This window comes from Hoplias malabaricus, chromosome 15 (genome assembly GCF_029633855.1).
Source record: "Hoplias malabaricus isolate fHopMal1 chromosome 15, fHopMal1.hap1, whole genome shotgun sequence".
In the NCBI taxonomy this organism is placed as follows: Eukaryota; Metazoa; Chordata; class Actinopteri; order Characiformes; family Erythrinidae; genus Hoplias; species Hoplias malabaricus.
This window is the reverse complement of record NC_089814.1, coordinates 6,549,932-6,571,326: the sequence shown is the minus strand read 5'-3', so window position 1 is coordinate 6,571,326 and position 21,395 is coordinate 6,549,932. Positions and strand designations below refer to the sequence as shown.

Here is a 21,395-nt window from a genome sequence, read left to right as displayed (position 1 = left end):
CTCCCTTGCATTCATGTGCAACCAGTGAAAACCAGATGCTTCGGATTTACTTGCTCCACACAAGTGAACTGATGAAGAACAAAAAGAAGACAGTGGTCCTCACCCCTCCAGGCGGTAGTAGAGGGCATAGGTGGTGGGAAGACCCCCATCCTCCCCTGGCTCCCACCAGCAAGTGAACGTCTCCTTCTCTGGAGAACGACAGCTGATGCTCCTCGGCCGACCAGGAACACTCAACCCTGTTCAGGAGAAAGAGGATGAGGATGAAGATTAAAATAATGTTAATAATTAGTGCTAAATACTGTTGTACACTGGAACCACTGTCCGCTTACTGTAGCTCTACATTTACAGACTGTAGTTCACCCTTTCCCTCAGTGGCCAGGGCTCCTACAGGCCCACCGTAGAGCAGATATTACTTTGGTAGTTTATATTTTTGGGTGGCGGATTATTCTCAGTCCAGCAGTGACATTGAGGGCTTGAAAAACTCCAGGAGCAGTGCTGTGTCTGATCCACTCGCACCAGCACAACACACACTAACACACCACCACCACGTCAGTGTCCCTGCAGCACTGTGAATGATCCACTACCCGAATCATACCTGCTTTGTGGTGGTCTTTCGGGGGTCATGACCATTAAAATAAAACAGAGTGAAAAAAAAATAAAAGTATGTGTGGCAACAGATGGACTACAGTCTGTAACCGTAGAACTACAAAGTGCAACTATATGGTCATATATCTATATATATATATATATATATATATATATGAGAGAGAGAGAGAGAGAGAGAGAGAGAAATTCATAGATAGATAGATAGATAGATATACATGTATACATAATCATTACCAGCTGCCGTTGAGAGTAAAATGGAGACACTGATGAGGGTCAGTAAAGGCATTGTTTCATCGACTCACATAAAGGCTGACTCCTGAGAGAGAGAGAGAGAGAGAGAGAGAGAGAGAGAGAGAGAGAGAGAGAAGGGGCAGTCATTACTAGGTACTTGTCTACTTAGATATTAGACTTTTGCCCTGGCAGTTTACCCATGTAAAGCTCCATAGGACTGAAAATGACACTGGTATTTGGTGAACTGTGCCTTAAGACCACACCAATCACTGCACTGTAAGAGGAAGGTCAAGGTTCAAGTGATTGTAATAAAATATTCACTGTTTGTGTCTTAATGTGGTTTGAACAGCGGTCTGTCAGCTGTTAAACACTGGTTAAACACTGACCACTGGGCACTTTTCCATGAACATTAGCATTAGCATGACACACTCTCTCAGCGTAAGTGCATTTATTTTAAAAGGACTTGTCACAGCCAATCAGATTTCAGAACCCCTACATCCCGCCCCAAAAATAAATGCCTCCTAACTCCAGGAGGTGGAGCTATGCTGTGAGCATAAAGCAATCAGCCCAAACGGAGAACAAAATTATATCACAGCACTTCTGTGTAAATGATCCCATAACAGACTAATTCTGTATTTCTTCCAGCTTGTGGTGCTGCTGCTTGTAAATATCTACAGAACTGAAATAATAAGCTTCTAGACACTTCTAGGCAAATTCCAAACCTTAGATTCAGTAGTTCAATTATCCCAGCCACCAACTGCAACAATATTTCCTCAAAACTAATATCTCTATAAAAGCACTCCAGGTGTTTTTTCAAACTTGTGTAGACTTTGACTATGATTTATTCTTCTTTTATGCTCACTAAGCGAGCCCCCGTCCACAAGTGGCGCTGTTTCACTGAACCCACACAAATTCTCTGTTATGAACCAGAAGGAGAGTTACAACAACAGCACTGTAGTATGTTCATGAGAGTTCTAAAATGGTTCTAAAATGTTGGAGCTTACGGTGAGGTTTAACTTTACGGTTAAAGGAACACTAGGTAAAATTTGTTGTTTTTGCTCTTGGTCTCTCCCTACAGTTGCAGAGTGTAATTCCATACACTCCTTCAGAAGTTACATAGTGAAGTGTCTGCAGTGCAGAGCCCTGAGTAGCAATACAGAGGCGTGTTCTCCCTATTACAGGTCAGTGAACCGTCACAATGATTTTGAAACTTAAAGTTTAAGGTAAAAATACTACCATTATACTATTTTAGTGTTTCTTTATAATAAGAGCGAGGGTTCGAGTGTTGATTAGGTTTGGGGTTAGGGTTAAGTTTTAAGGTTAAGGTTAGGTTTAGGTTTAACGGTCAGTTTTCAAGTGTGAGTTATTTTAGTGCACATCCTACAAATGTAGTCCTGGAAGCAGTCTTTTAGTCAAATATACACCAAATCACATCAAGATCAGCTGCCAATGGAGCAGTTTCCTCTGTGAGTCAGATTTAAGTGCTCTCAAGATTGGTGAATAATTAATCAGACACTTGGCTGCGTCACTGATGCGGTTTCTCAAACTGACCAGAGTGAATCGGTAAAGCTTATTATGAGGATTTGAACAAAGTGCTTCACCTGAGTGACCTGAATTTGTACCATCACAGAGACTCCCTTACATATCGACTGCTGCTCAGACTAGGGGAAACAGTAGGAAATGCAATCAAACTCTCATTGCTATGTTCCAGCATAAGCCTTGCTAGAGGCGTAGATGCATTTAGAGCTGTGGAATATAGAAAATATCTGGGCTTCATAAGCCTGCATGAAAGCAAGGATTATTAGCTGTGCCTTATCGGCCTCTGCTGTGTTTTTGTCTGTGAACTAATTGCTACAGTGTGCCCTTATTGCCCTCATCGCACACACTGTGGAGCTTTACAGTTGCACTCAGTGTGTTACATCAACACATGGAGAACGCTGCGCTTTCAGAACTGAGAAATCAGTGAAAGCAATGAGATCAACTTTATTTTCTACGTTACTGTTCCAGGAAGTCTAGTTCACCTTATACTAATGATACTAATGCCAGAACATAATGAAATATGAACTCAGTCTATCCACATCATAAGTAACAGGCAAGAGAAGGATCATATGGCATCAACATGAGTAACTCCTAAAGGAGCGCTTAATGACACTGCAGTCACAACAGTGAATTAAAGAGCCCATATCAATGAAACGGGTGATGCCATAGACATTGGCAAACGTACATATACTCTTCTAATCTACTTACAACAAATAGCCCCACCTATTTGCATTAAAGTTGCAAAACATGTAGTTCCCGCAGTACATATATGTGTCACAGTTGGCAGGACAGACAAGGGAGGTGGACGTAAACACAAGGAATCTTTTATTTAACAGGACCAAAAACAAGCAAGGAGTTTCACAACTAACCACTCGAACGAAACAGGAATCGGACAGGAAGACTGACTGAAAAAAAAGGGACTATATATACACAGAGCACTGACAAGGAACACCTGGGGACAATAACGAGAGGGCAGGACTACAAAGGGGACTCTGATGAGAGGGCGGGACTAGGGTAGAGACTAGAACATGAGCACATGGTGAGGAAAACAGACAGGACGTTACAATATGGAAGCTGCAAAAACAGTCCTGTGTGGATAAAGTGTGTTGCCTCTGTTCATAGACATCGAAAAAAAAGGAATCCTACATTTCTGGACACACCTATATCCAAGTCCCAAAGAAACCCTGCAGTTTAAAGCGTACAGGGCAAACACCCAAGAAGTGTCCCATCCCTCAGTGGTCCTCTCCAACTCTCGGAACCCTCAGTCAGTCTCTAACACAGATCACAGCACTGGCCAACGTTTTTGTAAATGTTGCCAAAACATATTTTTATTATTATTTTTATTTCCTACTGTCGTCACTTATTCTCTAATTATAGGGTTTTTTTTTTCCTAATGCATTGGCAATATTGTTCTCATGACAGTCATGCCAATAAAGCTATTTGAATCTGAAAATGAGAGAGAGAGAGAGAGAGAGAGAGAGAGAGAGAGAGAGAGAGAGAGAGAGATATCACTGATTAAAAATCTAAAGAAGGTCCAGCTGTGTGTTTAGTTGCGTAAGAGATTATATCATCAGTGGACAGACTGAACCCACTGCCCATTTACATCAGCTGGCACTTTGGCTTCATACAGATGTTGGGTTAATTTCTTTCTCTTTCTCTCTCATTAGTAAATGTGGGGGTGGGTATAGTAGCGACAGACAGTTTAAACCATCGTCCAGTTACAGCATGTTCACGAGGTCCAGATGCCAAAATAATACATTTCTGAAAATGGTCCAACGTTTGTAATCTTGGATCCCTCTTTGGCCTCTGGCCTCTGGTACCCTCTTGGATCTTTGGTCTCTGGTGAGAGTTAAGTGGCTGTGGCAATAGACATTTATGAGTATAAGAGGGTAGTCTAACAATTTGTAAAGCCATAAGCCATGACATTTACCTTAACTTATCAAATTAGGTTTTGTGATTTCAACTGGATTTTATAAGTTTTCAGCCTTAACTCAAGTTAACTCAAGAGGAAATTTGAAGGAATGACGTGAACTTGAAACTGTGAGTTACGGCTATGGGCGGGGCTTTGGTACGCAGGTAGTTCTTACACAGGTTTTATTTTCATTGTTGAACTCACGTTTTTGAGTTGAAGCTGGTGAAATCTTTTACAGTGTTTTCACCAGGTCCAGATATGGGTCCACAGCCCTGTTCCTCACTCTCATAACTTCAGAACACAATAGTTATATAGTGAAGACAGCATAATGTTTTAATTACTGGCTATTTAACAGATTGGGCTCTTCTGAAACTGAAGTAGCAGAATGAGATTTACAGTCCACACACTGACTGTCCATTGAATTTAGAAATGGATAAGTGCAATGTGTGTTGTGATTGTAATGTTACATGTTACATATGTCCTTGTTCACTCGGGTTGAAGTGAACAGTGACTGGCTCCATACCATTGAAAGGAACAGGTGCTGAAACTATAGCCGCCCTGACCAGATCTGTTTAGACGGGGGGTCACAGATGTTTCATTAAGACCCCAGGACTGTATTCACTTGTGAAAAAAAACTGGTAGAATATGTCTCCTTGAAAATGATTATAGGAGTTGGAGGTACACAGTCCTGAAATCTCTGGATCCGGCCGCCTCCTCAGATTCCCAGATCCCTGCAACCTTTTCCGTGTAATCACTGCAATCTACAGCTTCGTGTGCTTAATTGTCTCAAGTCTAATAGCTGTATAAATATGACTGGAGTTTAGCATAATATCCAATAATTGTACTTTCTCTTTCTCAAAAAACACTCAAACAACTTATTCAATTATTTGTAAAATATACACCACATCATTAACAACTCAATATGTGTGAAAAGTTAACACACACTCAGGTTCTAGCTTTGGTGAGTTGGCTAAATGCTGGCTAGTGCCCTCTCTATCACTGTTTGTAACCTGATGTTATTATCTCCTCGTTGCTTTGATTTCAAGAACGTCGCAGTGATCTGATTATTGGCATTAGAGGATTGGCCTGCTGCTGCATATAGCAATCTTACATAACTCCCAGAGGAATAATCCTCTTAACTGTACAAATACTGGCAAACAAGCGCATGCTCCCAGACCCACACGGCTAAAGATACCGCAGCCACTCTCTTCCTATTCCTCCATTGCAAAGCTGCTTCAAGTGCTTCTGACTTTTGGAAGTAGATCATGTAGAACACATGGTATGCTGATATAAGCAGAGTGCAGGCTAATGTCTCTCACACTCTCTGTCTCTGTCTCTCTCTCTCTCTCTCTCTCTCTCTCTCTCTCTCTCTCTCTCTCTCTCTCTCTCTCTCTCTCACACACACACACACACCCAGCTGATCTGAATCCAGTACCATACCAACATTTTTACATAGCAATACAGAGTCTTTAATCCTAAACAGTCTCCTCTCATATTTGCTCTCATTAATTCAGGACTGATACACTCTCAGAGTGACGTCAAGGAAAGACTGGCTACTGTTTGTGAAGTCAAGTCCAACAACATGAATAGAATAGAATGAGCTGGATGTTTGACTACTGTGGGAAGGGTTATATGTCTCATTTAATCAAGAGCTACACAATTAATCCGTTACTGTGACTTCTGAACCTGAAACAACCACCTAAATCCACAGTTACAGGGCTAGATATGGAGCTATCAGCCAATGTCTAAGGTTTGCGTTCTTACGCTAATGAAAGTAATGATTCAGATATGAACTGACATATTAATATGAAAACAAATTCACTTACAAAGATGTTCACACTGAGACAGTGCTCAGAATACTGGGTTCTTTCTGGGTTAAATGTCCATAACTCTGGGTTCTCATTGGCCAATGTCCAGAAAAGTCTGTTTTCATTGGGTGGGGTTTCCAGAATATTGGATTCTACTGGGTTATATATCTAGAATACTTGGTTGTTACTGGGTTAAACATCCAGAATAGTGTGGTAGTATTGTGCTTGTATCCAGAACACTGGGTTACATCAGTTGTGTATGTTCCTATCTTCAGGTTTTCCTGTACTGAACTGAAACTACATGTAAACTACAAAAAAAAAAGAGACAGGTCTATTTTTGTTCACTCTTTCACTCACGTATTTTATGCCAAACATTTGCGATGAATAAATCAGCTGTTTATTCTGCAGTAAACAGAAAGGAACGGCAGAAACTCTGAGATAACATCGTTCTGGAAGTGTTGTTCCGAGAACCTTCTTCAGTATAAATAAAACCAGAGTGAACTCGTCTGACTGGTTCCTTCATTCTCTCTCTCTATCCCTCAGTCTTGGAGGCAAGGCTCAAGGTCCTGTTTCAGGTGACAATAGCAGCTTCAACTCCACAGGAATTTCATATCACCTCATCAATAAGCATGGTAAAGGAGTACTCTGGAAAAATCAGGCACATTCCTCTTTTCCTGCCCTTATTTTACATAGTGTTAGTTCAACCAACCGTAGACTGTTTAGTGTCTTAAATTTGCTTCTTTGGTTTGGACTTGGATGCTAAGACAGCTAGGCTAATGGAAGCTTATACCCGATGAGGCCTGTGCTAAATGCAGGTTGAGCTGTTATATAATTCATAATAGACTTAACCATGTGCTTTCTGTGTCTCTGTTACACACTATTATGCCTAAAATTGCTCAAAATGTCAAATATACAACAGTAGTAGCATCCATAACTTGTTAGCAACATTAGCTTCCTGACTCCTGCGCAAACATAAAGAAGCTAACTTCCTACACTATGCATGTCTCAATATATCTTTTGAGGTTAAAGGTATACAGTGTACATTTTAAAATCCATTGTCCCTTTAAAGTGCTTTCTAAGACTCTCAGTGTTTGTTTGTGTCTTCCAGCAACCTCAACGCACTTTGAATGTCCTGGACGAGGATTTATGGAAGCAGACATAGGAAATCTTGCGTCATACCAAAGCGCAGTCAGGTAAAACAAACTGAGAACTAGAGAATAGGAAGACTCCTCAATTGTGAATCAAACTGATTTGTAAATACAGCAAGTTGCACACACCATGACAAATCTGGCACATATGCAACAAACCCAGGGCGTGTGTGTGTGTGTATATATATATATATATAATTCTGATCTTGATGAATGTTCACAAATCTAGAAGCTAGCCTCCTGAGCAGATTTTCTAAAAAACAAAGAAACAAACGACAAATAACGCTCAGTTTTATAATAAAATCAAAAATAACATTATTCCAGTGTGAGAATACTCTGTGTGTGAATTTGTTGGTTTAACTTTTACCAAATCCCTCCTTGTGGAGTCCGTGTTATTTGAGGTTATCAACCAATAGCTAGTTTTAGCAGTTAATAAATAATTATTTTAAATAATGTGTGCTGTTGATTTAACAAATGAACAAAACATTGTTCTTCAAACTCTTATATTTTCTATATGTTTTATATTATTATTATTTTTTGTATCAGTGATTATATATAAGTTTATACAAGCACCATGCTTCCTGAGAAGGCATTAGTTTGCCTAAGACTTCTGCACAGTTCTGTACATCTGTGCATTGTGCGCCTTCACTTTTTCTTTGATTTTAATAAAAATAAATGTGTGAAAAAAAAAGTCTCATGCCAACCAAGGTCTAAATTAAGGTTCTCATCTTACTGATACAGCGTGATGCTCCTGCCTGAGCTGGGACCTGAACCCTAATCTGCAATGTGGAGGTTAACAGTGTTATCCACTACATTATGTCACATATTATTATTATTATTATTATTAAGGAGATGTCCTGTAATCGGTAGCTGTATGACTGAATGAATTATTACAGGAACTGGGTTTATGACTAATTCACACTGTGTGTGCCACCTGACACTGACACTGCAGCGTCTGACTGCTTCACACTCTGATCCTAATTAAGCTGCTGATCACCTGGCCTCAGTAACACAGCCCACTCTGAAGCCCATCCCCCTCCCCCACTGGACACAGGTAGACATTATCAGCTTTCAGCTCTGTCACCTACAGCTGTAACAGTACCCTCAAACTCACACCTCTTTCTCTTTCTCTCTCTCTCTCTCTCTCTCTCTCTCTCTCTCTCTCATACACACACACACACACACACACACACACACACACACACACACACACACAGTGTAGAAGGTACCAGTTACAGTGTGAAAGTCTGGAGACCTACTGATTGAATTGTATCATTCAAAGGGTTGGATACAACACTAATTTCATTTAAAATCTATTGATAGAGACCAATAGCAAAGCTCTAGAATTATAAACTCTTCTAAACATAGTGTTTGACAACATGCTTTTGGCACAGAGTTAATTATTGGGTTATAAGCTTCCATTAACGTTACATCAGTAATTTACATATGCTACATTCAGCTCATAGCTGCCTTAGGGATCTACTTTGTGAGGGTTTTTGGGGGGTTTTAAATTCTCTCCAAAAGGGAGAAGCCCTAATGTCATCAAGTTTTTTCAGAAAATCAAAACAATTTTTATATTTTTAAAATTAAACATAAAAAAAACATAATTATAGAAATAAGGATTAATAAAATGAACATTACCATTTGAAAAATGATAGTCCTTATTAGGTCAAGATAGATATATCATGTCCGATTGAGTGGATTAAATGTGTTGAAGTGCTCAGGTGAGAACTGAGTTCTCTCAAACCTCCTGTGGGCAAAAGAGAAAGGCGTAGGCCGACCAGTGGTTTTATTAGAACTGTAGTGTGTAGGAGGTGTCGGTATTTGAGAGGTGTGTTTAACTGTGACAGGGCAGTGACTGAGCTTCTAAAATGTTTTTTCAACTGTTCTTTTGTTATCACAGGTGGAAGTTCAAGTTTTGAATGGTGCTGTGATGTTATTGTTTTGGGAGATACAAGTTTTTAATTGGACACCGATGACACTGTACATTGCTTACTGTACATTTCTTTACTTATCTGTAAATGACGCTACTTAACATAAGACAGTACATATCTCTGACAAATCCTTGGCTAAGACAGAACACCGAACAAAAGACAGAAACCTACAGACATAAGATATTATTCGGTAAGAACAGACTATGCACAGAAATGCACTGTGAATGTAGAATGGCTGAGGTGTGTTTTAGGTACCTGGAGGACAGGGCAGGTGAGTGGAGTGTTGTCATATTATTGTGTTTGTTGGAGATGTATCACCTAATGTGCACACTGAACTGGTGGCACTGACCATGGATTAACGGTGCCAGTAGGGCTAGGGACAGCTTTAGTCACCAGGGAGGCCAGTGTGGATTTACCATTCTCTACCTGATGACCTCTGTGAAGAACTAGCGATAGGGGCTCATGGGCTGGACCCAATGAATAACCTTTGGTGTTAGATGTAACTGGTTGTTGATGGGATCATAAACGGCCAAAACCACCTTTGTGGTTAGCTGTAGGATAGTTAAATATTCTATGATAGATGATAACACAATTGTGGGTGTTGCTGGTAGGAAAAGAGTGAACTCTAATGGGCTGGCATAGGATGTTTTACAACTCAACACAGGGTTATAATCATGAATATGTAAGGTCTGAGCTATAATAAATCACTTACAGACTTGCACAGTGTGCAACATTATTATTGTGCTGTATATACATTCAAGTACAGTATATTTTTATTGTATCGTATATAACATAAATCTGACACAGAGGATGACCATGAACCCAGCCCAGGGTGAAAGGTAAACAGTATGCAACAAGATTAACAGCTGACGTCAGCAATGAAGTTAAAAGGCAATAAAGTGTTTAACTTCCTTTATTTCCCATTTACACACACACACACACACACAACCAGAACATCATTTGTTCAGTTGCGTTCATGACCAGCAATGACGAGATTAAAGGGTGGTGGGCAAACAAGCCATAAATCCATCTGTACTAGACTGGGATGTTAACTCATTTACCATCAGAGCACTCATATTACAGCCATCTTTTACACAGGTGACACCGAGGGAGAGAGATAGCCTGGGTTTAATTTGCTGTGTAATAATATTTCATACACTGTCAGAACAAAGACATTGGACAGGTACCTACTGTTGCTGTCTGATGAAAAACTACTATCTCCAAAATAGAAACTTTATTACTATTTAGGAGAAGGAAAAAACCTTCTTGAATTTGTGAAAGTCAAAGTAAATGATGTTATTCCAAGTCATTTTGGAGCGTATCTATTGGTCGATTCATCAAATTTGGAGGACTTTTGAAATTGGAATAAGTTCAAATGATTTAGTAAATTAAATATAAACAAAAAACGGAGGTACATGTTTGTTATTGGACAGTGATGATATTCTAAACCGAAGGTACAGTGTAAAGTGTACCCTTTGATGGTACCGCAGTGGTCTGAAGGTACAGCTGTGTGGATATTACAGGTTACACTAAATTACCTTTCTCTAGAGGAAAGTGGTCTACATGTACTCAAAAGCACTGAGTGAAGACAGGAGGTTTGGAAACAATACCATATTAAAAATACAGTTGCTATGGTAAAACGGTCTAACTAAATTCCTTTATTAATGATAAAGTAACATTTTATATTACAGCCCGCTAAGTACGGAGAAAGTAAGCCATAAGATAAAATAAGTACTAAGTAAGTAAAGGGTATGATAGTAGAAATATGTGGTTATTACTGGGTATCTTACAAACATTTTACGTATACTTCTCAGCATAATTATAGATTACAAAATTGATTTAAAAGTATCAAGTATGACTTAAGTTACAATTACTGTCATTTGTTTTGCTACTGTTTCAGCTACTATTTTGAAATCACTGTGTTTCTGAATGTAATTATAGATTATTTACAGTGCACATACAGAGAATGACATGGTCAGCTACTTTCATCACAGGCACTGTCAGAGTTTCAGATATGTGCATATAATGCCCCGATACATACAGGCAAAACAGTGTAAAGTATGTGATGATGATTATTGTGGTAAACCTAAGGAGTACAATGTAACATGAAACTCTGCTAGCGCCTGTAATGAAAGTAGCTGACCATGTCCTTCTCTGTAGGTGCACTGTAAATAAGTTTAAAGGATCTACTCAAAATAGTAGCTGCATTCCTTATTTATAACAAAATAACAGTAGTAGTCACTTGCATAAAATGTCATACTTTTAATTCAATTTTGTGATCTATAATTATGTGTAGACGTACAATGGATTCAGAACGTAGTTACGTGCTGTGTTTGTAAGATACCCAGTAATAACCACATGTTTATAGTATCATACCCTTTACTTACTCAGTACTTAGTAATTAGCGGGCTGTAATTTAAAGTGTTACTAATGATACTTAATTAACTATCCCTTTGAGTGGACAATCCCAATGACAGTTTACTACATTGTAGTAATTCTACACTCCTTATCTTCACACCCGTAGACAGTTTATCACTCACCCAGTCACTCACACGCTCACATTTCTGGACACTCACACAGCTAATCCTCCTACCAACGTATGGTTTTGCATTATGAGTGAAACTGAGCCACCTGGAGGAAACGCACCAAAGACCTCAAACAAAGTGACACAAGGTGATGTGTGAACCCAGGACCCCAGGACCCTGGAGCTATGTGGCAGAGACGGTTCCTGTGGCACCACTGTGCCACCAGGGACTAGCTCTGTTCCCTATAACAGTGTCCTATCACCATGCAACAAATAACACCCACACAAACCTTTTTTTTTATTATTTTCCAGCAACCTCCCAAGAAGTCTCGTAATGTGAATTTAATTTCACTGCTGTACATTTACAAGCTGCCCCTAGGCACTCTAAAGTTCAAGTGGCTGAAACCAGTTAAATCTGCCTATGACGGTAGTCAGAGGTTTTATCATCTCACTCATCAAAGAAAAAAAAAACAATACTCCAGCACACTGTAGAGTCCCAACCAACATAACTTTACAACTGAACAGCTCTGATGGACTTTGCGCAATACATTAAAGAAGAAGAGACACTGTAATGTGCAGTTTATCACTGGGTGGAAGACGAGCTCTGCCTAAAGAGGTTTTAAAAAGCTGCTTCATCTCACTGTAAGCTCATAGAGGTTAATGGCTAGAGCTTAGAACAGACCAAATAAGACTAAGATAGCTGAACACTGATTGATCCAGTGCTCCACAGTAAGAGTAAACACTCTGAAAAACTGTCACTGACGTGGTATCTTTGGCTGTCACTGTGGTGGTACCCTCAGTGGTTCATATTCAGTACCTTTAATTAGGGAACATAATTGTATCATATTCTATATTCATTATAGCTTTTAAAATTGTGTTGATTTGCTTGAGTGTTGAGTGCTGTTAAAGTCCAGATGTATTCCCTAAAGGTACATTACATTCTCTTTTCCACATAGAAATGTGTAAGTCCTGGAGGTGAAACGAAGTGTATTCAATCTACAATTAAAGTAGAATAAGGTACAAGTATGTTCCCTAACTAAAGGCATTGAAAGACCACCACAGTGACAGTATTTCTAACAGTGTATGTACATAAAGTCTACAGCAGGTCTTTATGGAACATTCTAGTACAGGGGTCTTCAGGATTTCCAAATGGCTGACTTACAATGGATGACACTACAGCTGCAACTGCTTACTGATTACACAGTGTCATAGCTTTAGGGAACACCCTGCTCTAAAATGTACATAGAAGCCCTGGAAATTCTCTGGAAACTTCTTTAGACCTCGCCATAGAAATCTGTAGAACACTATATAGAAGGCCTGCACACTACATAAGCCGTGTTTGCTAAACTGCTCCGAATAAAGCCTTGTCACCTGACTCCTGATGGTGTCAACATCTGTGTGTGTGTTGACAGATAACATGTTTTTTCCATCCCCGCCTGTTTCTTAGCATCTGGATTGTTGGTACCAGCATGTTTACATGTAGACACTGATGTTTTCTATGAACTGGGCATCTTCGTTACGGTTGAATAGCAGCTGTTAGACTTTATAGATGCTAGCTGTGGCTTGGTAGGGCTTACAGAGAATATTCTACCTTCAGCAAAAACTGCTTTAAATTGATTTAAATATGTCACCCACACAAATGAAATCAAACAGTAAAATGCACTGATTTGACGAACATGCAGCTGATGCTGTCATTAGACTTGGACTGTTTTTCACCCTCTGGCCACTTGATTTAAAAACACTCTCACGTATCTCCACAGTGCTTATGGAAAGCTCATCTGCTGAAAATCACTTTGCTTCTGCCATTGATTTCTGACCGCAGATGGGTTGTGAGCAGTGAGTGAGGGGTTCATAAAATGGACACTAAATACAAGATGAGACGCATTGTGAGTAATGTTTTTCACTGCGTCCTGTATTACTCTGTGTGTAGATTATATTTAAAGAAGCGTTTAAGGATTCACAATGCCCGAAGAAAGCCAGATTCCTGACGACTTTTAAAGGGAATGAAAAGCCAGACTGCAGACGTCTCGCCCCAAAGTAAAGCGTGATGTACACGAAGTGATCAAGGTTATTGTTTTCAGCACCGATTATCTCAGGTAACCCTTTCAAAAGCCAAATGGAACTTAATCAATAAGCAACCTCAGTTTTTAAGTCTCCTCAGGAAAATATGGAAGGAAAGAGGTCGATCTGAAGAATAGCACCGTATGAACTTAGACCAAGCATCTGCTAGAGCACAGGGCTGTGTAGCAAAGAAACTGTGTTCCCAGCAGTCCTGGATCATCACCCAACACCTGCGGGATGAGCCTCCTTGTGACTGAATGCACTCAGATTTTCACAGCAATGTTACAAAGTCCAGTGTAAAGTGTCTTCTGAATAGATTTTTCTTCTTCTAGGTTTTTCCTCGCTGCCAATTTTTTTTTGTGAAAGCCCCATCTCAACTAAAACAATGTTGTCAATGTGAAAACTACTGCAGTTTCTGTAACCTTCCCTAAGATATTACTGTGTATTATTAACTGATTAAAGAAGATAACCAATCAATCAAGCAGCCCACGGCAAAAAGTATGTCTCACTGAACACACACTCTGAGGAATGTCTTTTTCTTAATCTAGATGTTCATAAGCAGCCGAAACTAAGCCGCGATTTCTAACCTGATTAAATACAGTGTGAAATATGCAAATTGTAGGAATACGAGAATAAAAGCAGTTTTACGAGTCTATGAGTTAAAAAACTTGTTTTAAATCTAACCTCTCAATCTTGAATTACTTGCATTGATCACTGCCCCGTGCCTGTGTTTGAGAATGTAAAGGTGCAACAGGCTGAAGCAGGTGATGCCGCCATGCACCTGATGAGGGTGAAGCCAAGGCCAGGCCCAGGCCACACACTGGATTAGACCTGGAAAAGCTCATTACGTAATCCCCTCTATATCAGCACTTTTCCAGCATGTCATATATAATTAGAGAGCAAAGCCTCTCTGTAGTGGGCTTCTTCACGTTGCTTAACGTTTAAGAGCCTTAACTGTTCACCATCCCGAAGCTGTCCTTTCAACTTTTGACTTGTTAAACACTTTAAACCTCTACTGAAGAACCTAGGACAAGCTGTTTTGGCAGGTCATTTGTTCTACCTCGTCTTCTCCGGCAAGGCTTTACACTAGGTGTTGAAACATTACTGTGGGGATTTGATTGCGTTCAGCCAGAATACCATTAGTGAGGTCAGGTAGTAATGTCAAAGGATTAGTGCTGATCCCATACCCCACTGCAACTCAGTTCCACTGCCTCACAGCACTGTAAACTGCACTCTTTGTATTCTCTGTGATGCTGTTAGTCTTGCTAAGAAAACGTTTTACTACATTGCTTTTCTCTCTAAAATTCCACCAAGACGTAGTCAGTGCCCCGTCTGTAAACAGTGGGTTAAGGAAAGTGAAGCAAACCAGCCACAGTGTAACCACACATCTGTCACAAATTCACATCCGTCTGAACAATGGCATTAAGGAACAATGCCCACATCCTACTCAAACTATCTGCTGCTTGTTCACATCAAGTCTTGCCAATGAAGCTTTTGTAAGAACAGCACAAAATAGTGTCATCTGCACTAACTATACAGTGAAACCGTGGCCTGATTGATCTCTGATCTGCTGTGATGGACACACACTGAGCAAGATTACATTTCCACGAAGTGTAAACACACTCCTCCTTCCTCTGCACTTCTCACCTGAAAGTTTGCTATTCAGAAAATGTTGCCCAGCCAGCATTTCTTTTGTCCAAGTCTAAACCGGCCTGGGAAAATGTTGTGTGGACATTGGATACGGTATAATTTTCCAGAGTTTCTTCTCATGGTTTTAAAAATATCTTCGTACAGACATTATTCCAGGCATTTTACCAAAGGAAAGACAGCTCTCCATTTCAAGAGGAAGGCAAAAATAAAGTATCATTATATAACAACAAACTATTATTATTAGGGAGATGAGGATTATTACAAAGCCATACACTTTAATTATAAGTCAGTGTAGAGTATTATCTTAAGGTGGCATAGAGTATTAGTATGAGGCAGAGAAGAGTATTATTATAAGGAGTTATATAATATTATTATATGTCAGTGTAAAATATTGCTATACAGCAATATACAATAGCATGTTACTATGGGGAGGTATACAGTTTCATTTTAAGATGGTACAGACTATTATTATAAGGCAAAATTGGGTATTATTATAATGTGGTATAGAGTTTTACTGTAAGAAAGTAAAGAGTGTTATTATATGGAGGTTTAGAATATTATTATAAGGTAGTATAGAGTGTTAATCTAAGGCAGTATAGAGTGTTAATATAAGGCAGTATATAGTGTTAATATAAGATAGTATAGAGTGTTAATATAAGGCAGTATAGAGTGTTAATATAAAGCAGTATAGAGTGTTAATATAAGGCAGTATATAGTGTTAATATAAGGTAGTATAGAGTGTTAATATAAGGCAGTATAGAGTATTACTATTAGGCAGTATAGAGTGTTATTATAAGGTAGTATAGAGTGTTAATATAAAGCAGTATAGAGTGTTAATATAAGGCAGTATAGAGTGTTAATATAAGGCAGTATAGAGTGTTAATATAAGGTAGTGTAGAGTGTTATTATAAGGTAGTATAGAGTGTTAATATAAGGCAGTATAGAGTGTTAATATAAGGTAGTGTAGAGTGTTATTATAAGGTAGTATAGAGTGTTATTATAAGGTAGTATAGAGTGTTAATATAAGGCAGTATAGAGTATTACTATTAGGCAGTATAAACTGTTATTATAAGGTAGTATAGTATTATTAGACAGTATAGAGTGTTATTATAAGGTAGTATAGAGTGTTAATATAAAGCAGTATAGAGTGTTAATATAAAGTAGTGTAGAATGTTATTATAAGGTAGTATAGAGTGTTAATATAAAGCAGTATAGAGTGTTAATATAAAGTAGTGTAGAGTGTTATTATAAGGTAGTATAGAGTGTTAATATAAGGCAGTATAGAGTGTTAATATAAGGTAGTGTAGAGTGTTATTATAAGGTAGTATAGAGTGTTAATAGAAGGCAGTATAGAGTGTTAATATAAGGCAGTATAGAGTATTACTATTAGGCAGTATAAACTGTTATTATAAGGTAGTATAGAGTGTTATTATAAGGTAGTATAGAGTGTTAATATAAGGCAGTATAGAGTATTACTATTAGGCAGTATAAACTGTTATTATAAGGTAGTATAGAGTGTTATTATTAGGCAGTATAGAGTGTTATTATAAAGCAGTATAGAGTGTTAATATAAGGTAGTGTAGAATGTTAATATAAAGCAGTATAAACGGTTATTATAAGGTAGTATAGTATTATTATTAGGCAGTATAGAGTGTTATTATAAAGTAGAATAGAGTGTTAATACAAGGTTGTGTAGAGTGTTAATATAAGGCAGTATAGAGTGTTAATATAAGGTAGTGTAGAATGTTAATATAAAGCAGTTTAAACTGTTATTATAAGGTAGTATAAAGTATTATTATTAGGCAGTATAGAGTGTTATTATAAGGTAGAATAGAGTGTTAATACAAGCTTGTGTAGAGTGTTAATATAAGGCAGTATAGAGTGTTAATATAAGGTAGTGTAGAATGTTAATATAAAGCAGTATAACTTATTATAAGGTAGTATAGTATTATTATAAGGTAGTATAGAGTGTTATTATAAAGCAGTATAGAGTGTTAATATAAGGTAGTGTAGAATGTTAATATAAGGTAGTGTAGAGTGTTATTATAAGGTAGTATAGAGTGTTAATAGAAGGCAGTATAGAGTATTATTATTAGGCAGTATAGAGTATTAGAAGCTAAAATGCTGTTCTTACCTGCTCCTGTGAATTCTCCTCTCAGAAGTTGCTGCGCTTCATTTAGACTTGTGGTGTGTGTGATCAGCCCTGATGTTGTTGGAATGAAACACACAGAAGCTCTGGAGCTCAACTCCTCTCTTACATTGACACACACACACACACACACACACACACATGCACGCTCATACAGCTCCAGCAGAGGGTTCTCCTGACTAACCGGTCTGCTGGAGGGAGGAGCATTACCATGACAACTGCTCCTGCCCTCTCTGAGACTCCTCCTCTGTCCCTACATCCACTCGTCTGTTCACTCACACACTTCTCTAGAAACACTGCTCTGGGATCATGTGTGTACCGTTCAAATCACCATTCACACAATATTGAACTGGACTATAAATGTTCAGTGAGCTGTCACACTGTAAATAAAGTGCAATGCTGTAGTTAAAACTAAATATCCCATGTTGCTGAATAACAATAGCGGTTATCTACTCTAAACTAATGTAATGTTTTATTGTTTGAATAATTAAATATCAAAATATTACAATGTTTTATATAAGGTAGAGGACGTCTTCATTTCACCTTTGGCTTGTTCTTAACTTTACAAAGCTCTTGTGAAGGCAATAAAACTCAGGATCATGGGATATCATAAATAACAGAGCTACTGCGGCCAAATCACAGCAGTGAAGTAACTCAAGATAACACACTCCTTCTCCTGTAACTCTGCTTTGTTCTCTCAGTGGTAGGTATTTCATAACAATCGGTTTTCTCTCATGGACCGCAGAAACTTCCACACTGATGAAAGAAGTGTGTGACAGGATTGTAGGGATTTTGTTGTATGAAAATATGTTTAATGTAGAAGTATGTGAAACAGTCTCATACTTTTCACACAGTACCCTGATTATAATCAGACATTCTTATAATGTTGACTAGATTTGCGAACATTTTGTTTTGGGATCTGTTTCTGATAGTAAAAGGTCATCATAAAACATGAGTGGAATCTGATCCTAGATCAGCACACTAACTGTATAATGTTTGTGTTCACGTGTTGGAATCTTTTCTATAGTGGATATTCCCAGCACTCTACATATGGGCAATAACATCTAGCAGTGATGTCATCTCCATGGCAACATTTACATGGCAGCACTTGTTTCTGTCACTGTAACCATACACTGATCAGACAACAATCCCCCGTCACTCTCTTTTTCAAAAGTCAACACACTATTTGGGTGATGGATTGTGTAGAGTGGATCAGACACAGCAGAGCTACTGGAGTTTTTAAACCCTGTGTCCGCTCACTGTCCACTCTATGAGACGCTCCTACCTCGTTGGTCCACCTTGTAGATGGAAAGTCAGAAAGCTCATCTCTCACTGCACAGTTTGTGTTGGTCGTCCTCTTGGCCTTCATCAGTAGACACAGGACGCTGTTGGTCAATGGACTATTCTCAGTCCAGACACTGAGGGGTTTAAAAACCCCAGCAGCAGTGCTGTGTCTGATCCACTCGCACCAGCACAACACACACTTACACACCACCACCACATCAGTGTCACTGCAGCACTGAGAATGATCCACCACCCAGATCATACCTGCTCAATGGTGGTCCTCTGGAGGTCCATTGAAGAGCACTGTGAAATGGGGCAAGCAAAGAATGCAGAACAACAGACTGACCACAGTATGTAATATCGCATCATCACTGTTACTCACCATCCCTGAGAACACGCTGCCCCTGGACGACAGGACTAAGATGAGCAGCTAATAATTTATGACTCTCTGTAATGGCCCAAACTACCTGTGCTTACTGTTCAAACACATGGCCGGCCTTATTCTGTCTACTCAAACAAAGCAAAGCCTGCTGAGATAAAGCCGTCTTTATTGTGCTCTCAGGAGCTTTGAGTACAGTCTGTTATCATCCCGCTGGTTATAAATCGAGGCATCTCTAGGATACTCTGGCATTTCCTCATGGTACTGACATTATGTCGCCCCGTTATGGAAAAATACAAAAATACACGAAGCCTCTGTGACCCAGATTGTGGCTTTCTGACATACAGACCCTTTCTGATTTTTAATCTCTTACCATAGCTCTTGAGAAATCATTTCCTTAAGTAATTATTTACTATAGGGGTTGTTTTATAAAGCTTCATAATACTTACATTATCCTGTCATAACCACATCACCCAGCATTCAACACATCCTGAGGTTTATGTGGATGAATGAGCAGCTGTGCTTTAAAAAACGAAGCTTTTCTCTTCAGGAAAGGACATAGTTCTAGTTAAGGATATAGAACCATCTGCGTAGTGAACTAGTTCTGTGCATGATGAAGTGTTTCTGAAGATGGATATATAGCACCTTTTTAAAACATGGTTCTTCCAGCTTCTTACAACAGTAGGACCCTCGTTGGTACCATATCAAACCATTTTCCAAAAGATTCTTTAACCATATACAACATATCCTACATCAGTCTAAGGATTTATTTCACTGTGCAAAGGATCAGTTCTGCATACAGATGGTTGTTTATATAACTCAAGGTGTGTGCAAGAGGCATGGCATGGATTCACTGGGATTAGAGCTGGGCAATTAATCGGAAATTAATCAAAATTGACATTGAGAACTTCTAATCGACATAATCTTGTCTATATCGATTATTTTTATTCTGTTGTGTTGCCCTGTGAAGGACTGGCGCCCCCTCCAGGGTGTATTCCCGCCTTGTGCCCAATGATTCCAGGTAGGCTCTGGACCCCCCGCGACCCTGAACTGGATAAGGGTTACAGATAATGAATGAATGAATTCTGTTGTGTCCCCACTGTGTGTTCATGTACTGTCTCTTTATAACCACAATACCAAGTGATTCTGCCCCTATCTGCCACATGGAAACAACCTAAATGCTGAGGCTGACCAAGTGACTTGAGCAGCTCGTACCAAAGAGGTACCTAGACGTGCTGTGTGTTGACTATAATTAAGACGACACTGAACTAAAAGAAGTCAAATGTAAACACTGAGAAGAAACGACCAGCGACTAAAGCACAATCACACACCAAATATAAACAGTGCTCAGAAAAAGAGTGGAACAAGCTCCCAGTGACATTAGAATTCAACGCTGGAGCGTATTTACAGCACAGGCCTCGACACTGAACTGTGAGGGTCACAAATACAACAACAAAATAATCGTTCATTAATCGTAATCGTGATAAAATGTACGATTAATCGTGATACTGATTTGCGCTCATATCGCGCAGCTCTAACTGGAATTCTCTGGAACATAACAAGCTCTGGTTTTACTCGGATATTACCTGGACATTTACTAGGGGGCTAGCAGGATCAATTCTGGGTAACATCCAGAACAACTCTTATTGAGTTAAACACACTCATCCAGTCACACGTCTCCGCGTGTCCTTTTGCACAACAACAACTCAATACCAGAGCTGATAGGGAAATGTTTTATTTCTATGACTTTTTTTTCCTCCTCAGTCCCAAAACCAGCCTCAACTTCAGGACGCACATGTTTTGTTGCCCCCCGTAGCGCGATCTGTGTCCAAATGAGGCCAGTTCCACAGCATCATTGAGTGATTTATATTCTCCCTGAATGGACTCATCAGTAGCGTTAATTAAGACCAGATCTGACCACTGTTTGTTCACACTTTCTGAGAAACTCCTGCTTTGCCTGAGCCTTGCTCCCCTGTTCTTAATGAATTTATTCCATGTCCACAGACCAACATCCTGCCAGTCCCTGAGAGATTTACGCTCGTCCTTTACCCTGTGCATAGGTCAGATTTAGATCGTCTGATTTTAAAGGGTAAACACTGTGGGAAACCAAAATGCTTGATGTTTTCATGCAATATTAAATATAGCACATGACAAAACGTTGTTATGATTC

The 21,395-nt window shown here is 39.1% G+C and overlaps 1 protein-coding gene across 2 annotated transcripts in view; it reads right to left on the bottom strand.

Moving 5' to 3' along the window:
• Positions 1-17,675, bottom strand: part of prlra (prolactin receptor a) — a 32,731-nt gene extending 15,056 nt beyond the window's left edge. Inside the window, exons 1-3 of one of the 2 annotated variants that reach the window (XM_066646063.1) lie at positions 17,548-17,675; positions 841-922; positions 104-236 (exon numbers count right to left, since the gene is read on the bottom strand). In XM_066646063.1, the coding sequence (XP_066502160.1) occupies positions 104-236; positions 841-892 (185 nt within the window). In that variant the 5' untranslated portion in view covers positions 893-922; positions 17,548-17,675. Of the gene's footprint in view, positions 1-103; positions 237-840; positions 923-8,885; positions 8,996-17,547 lie in introns of those variants that run through there. The other variant, XM_066646064.1, reaches the window with a different exon arrangement.
• Positions 17,676-21,395: the final 3,720 nt, after the last annotated feature.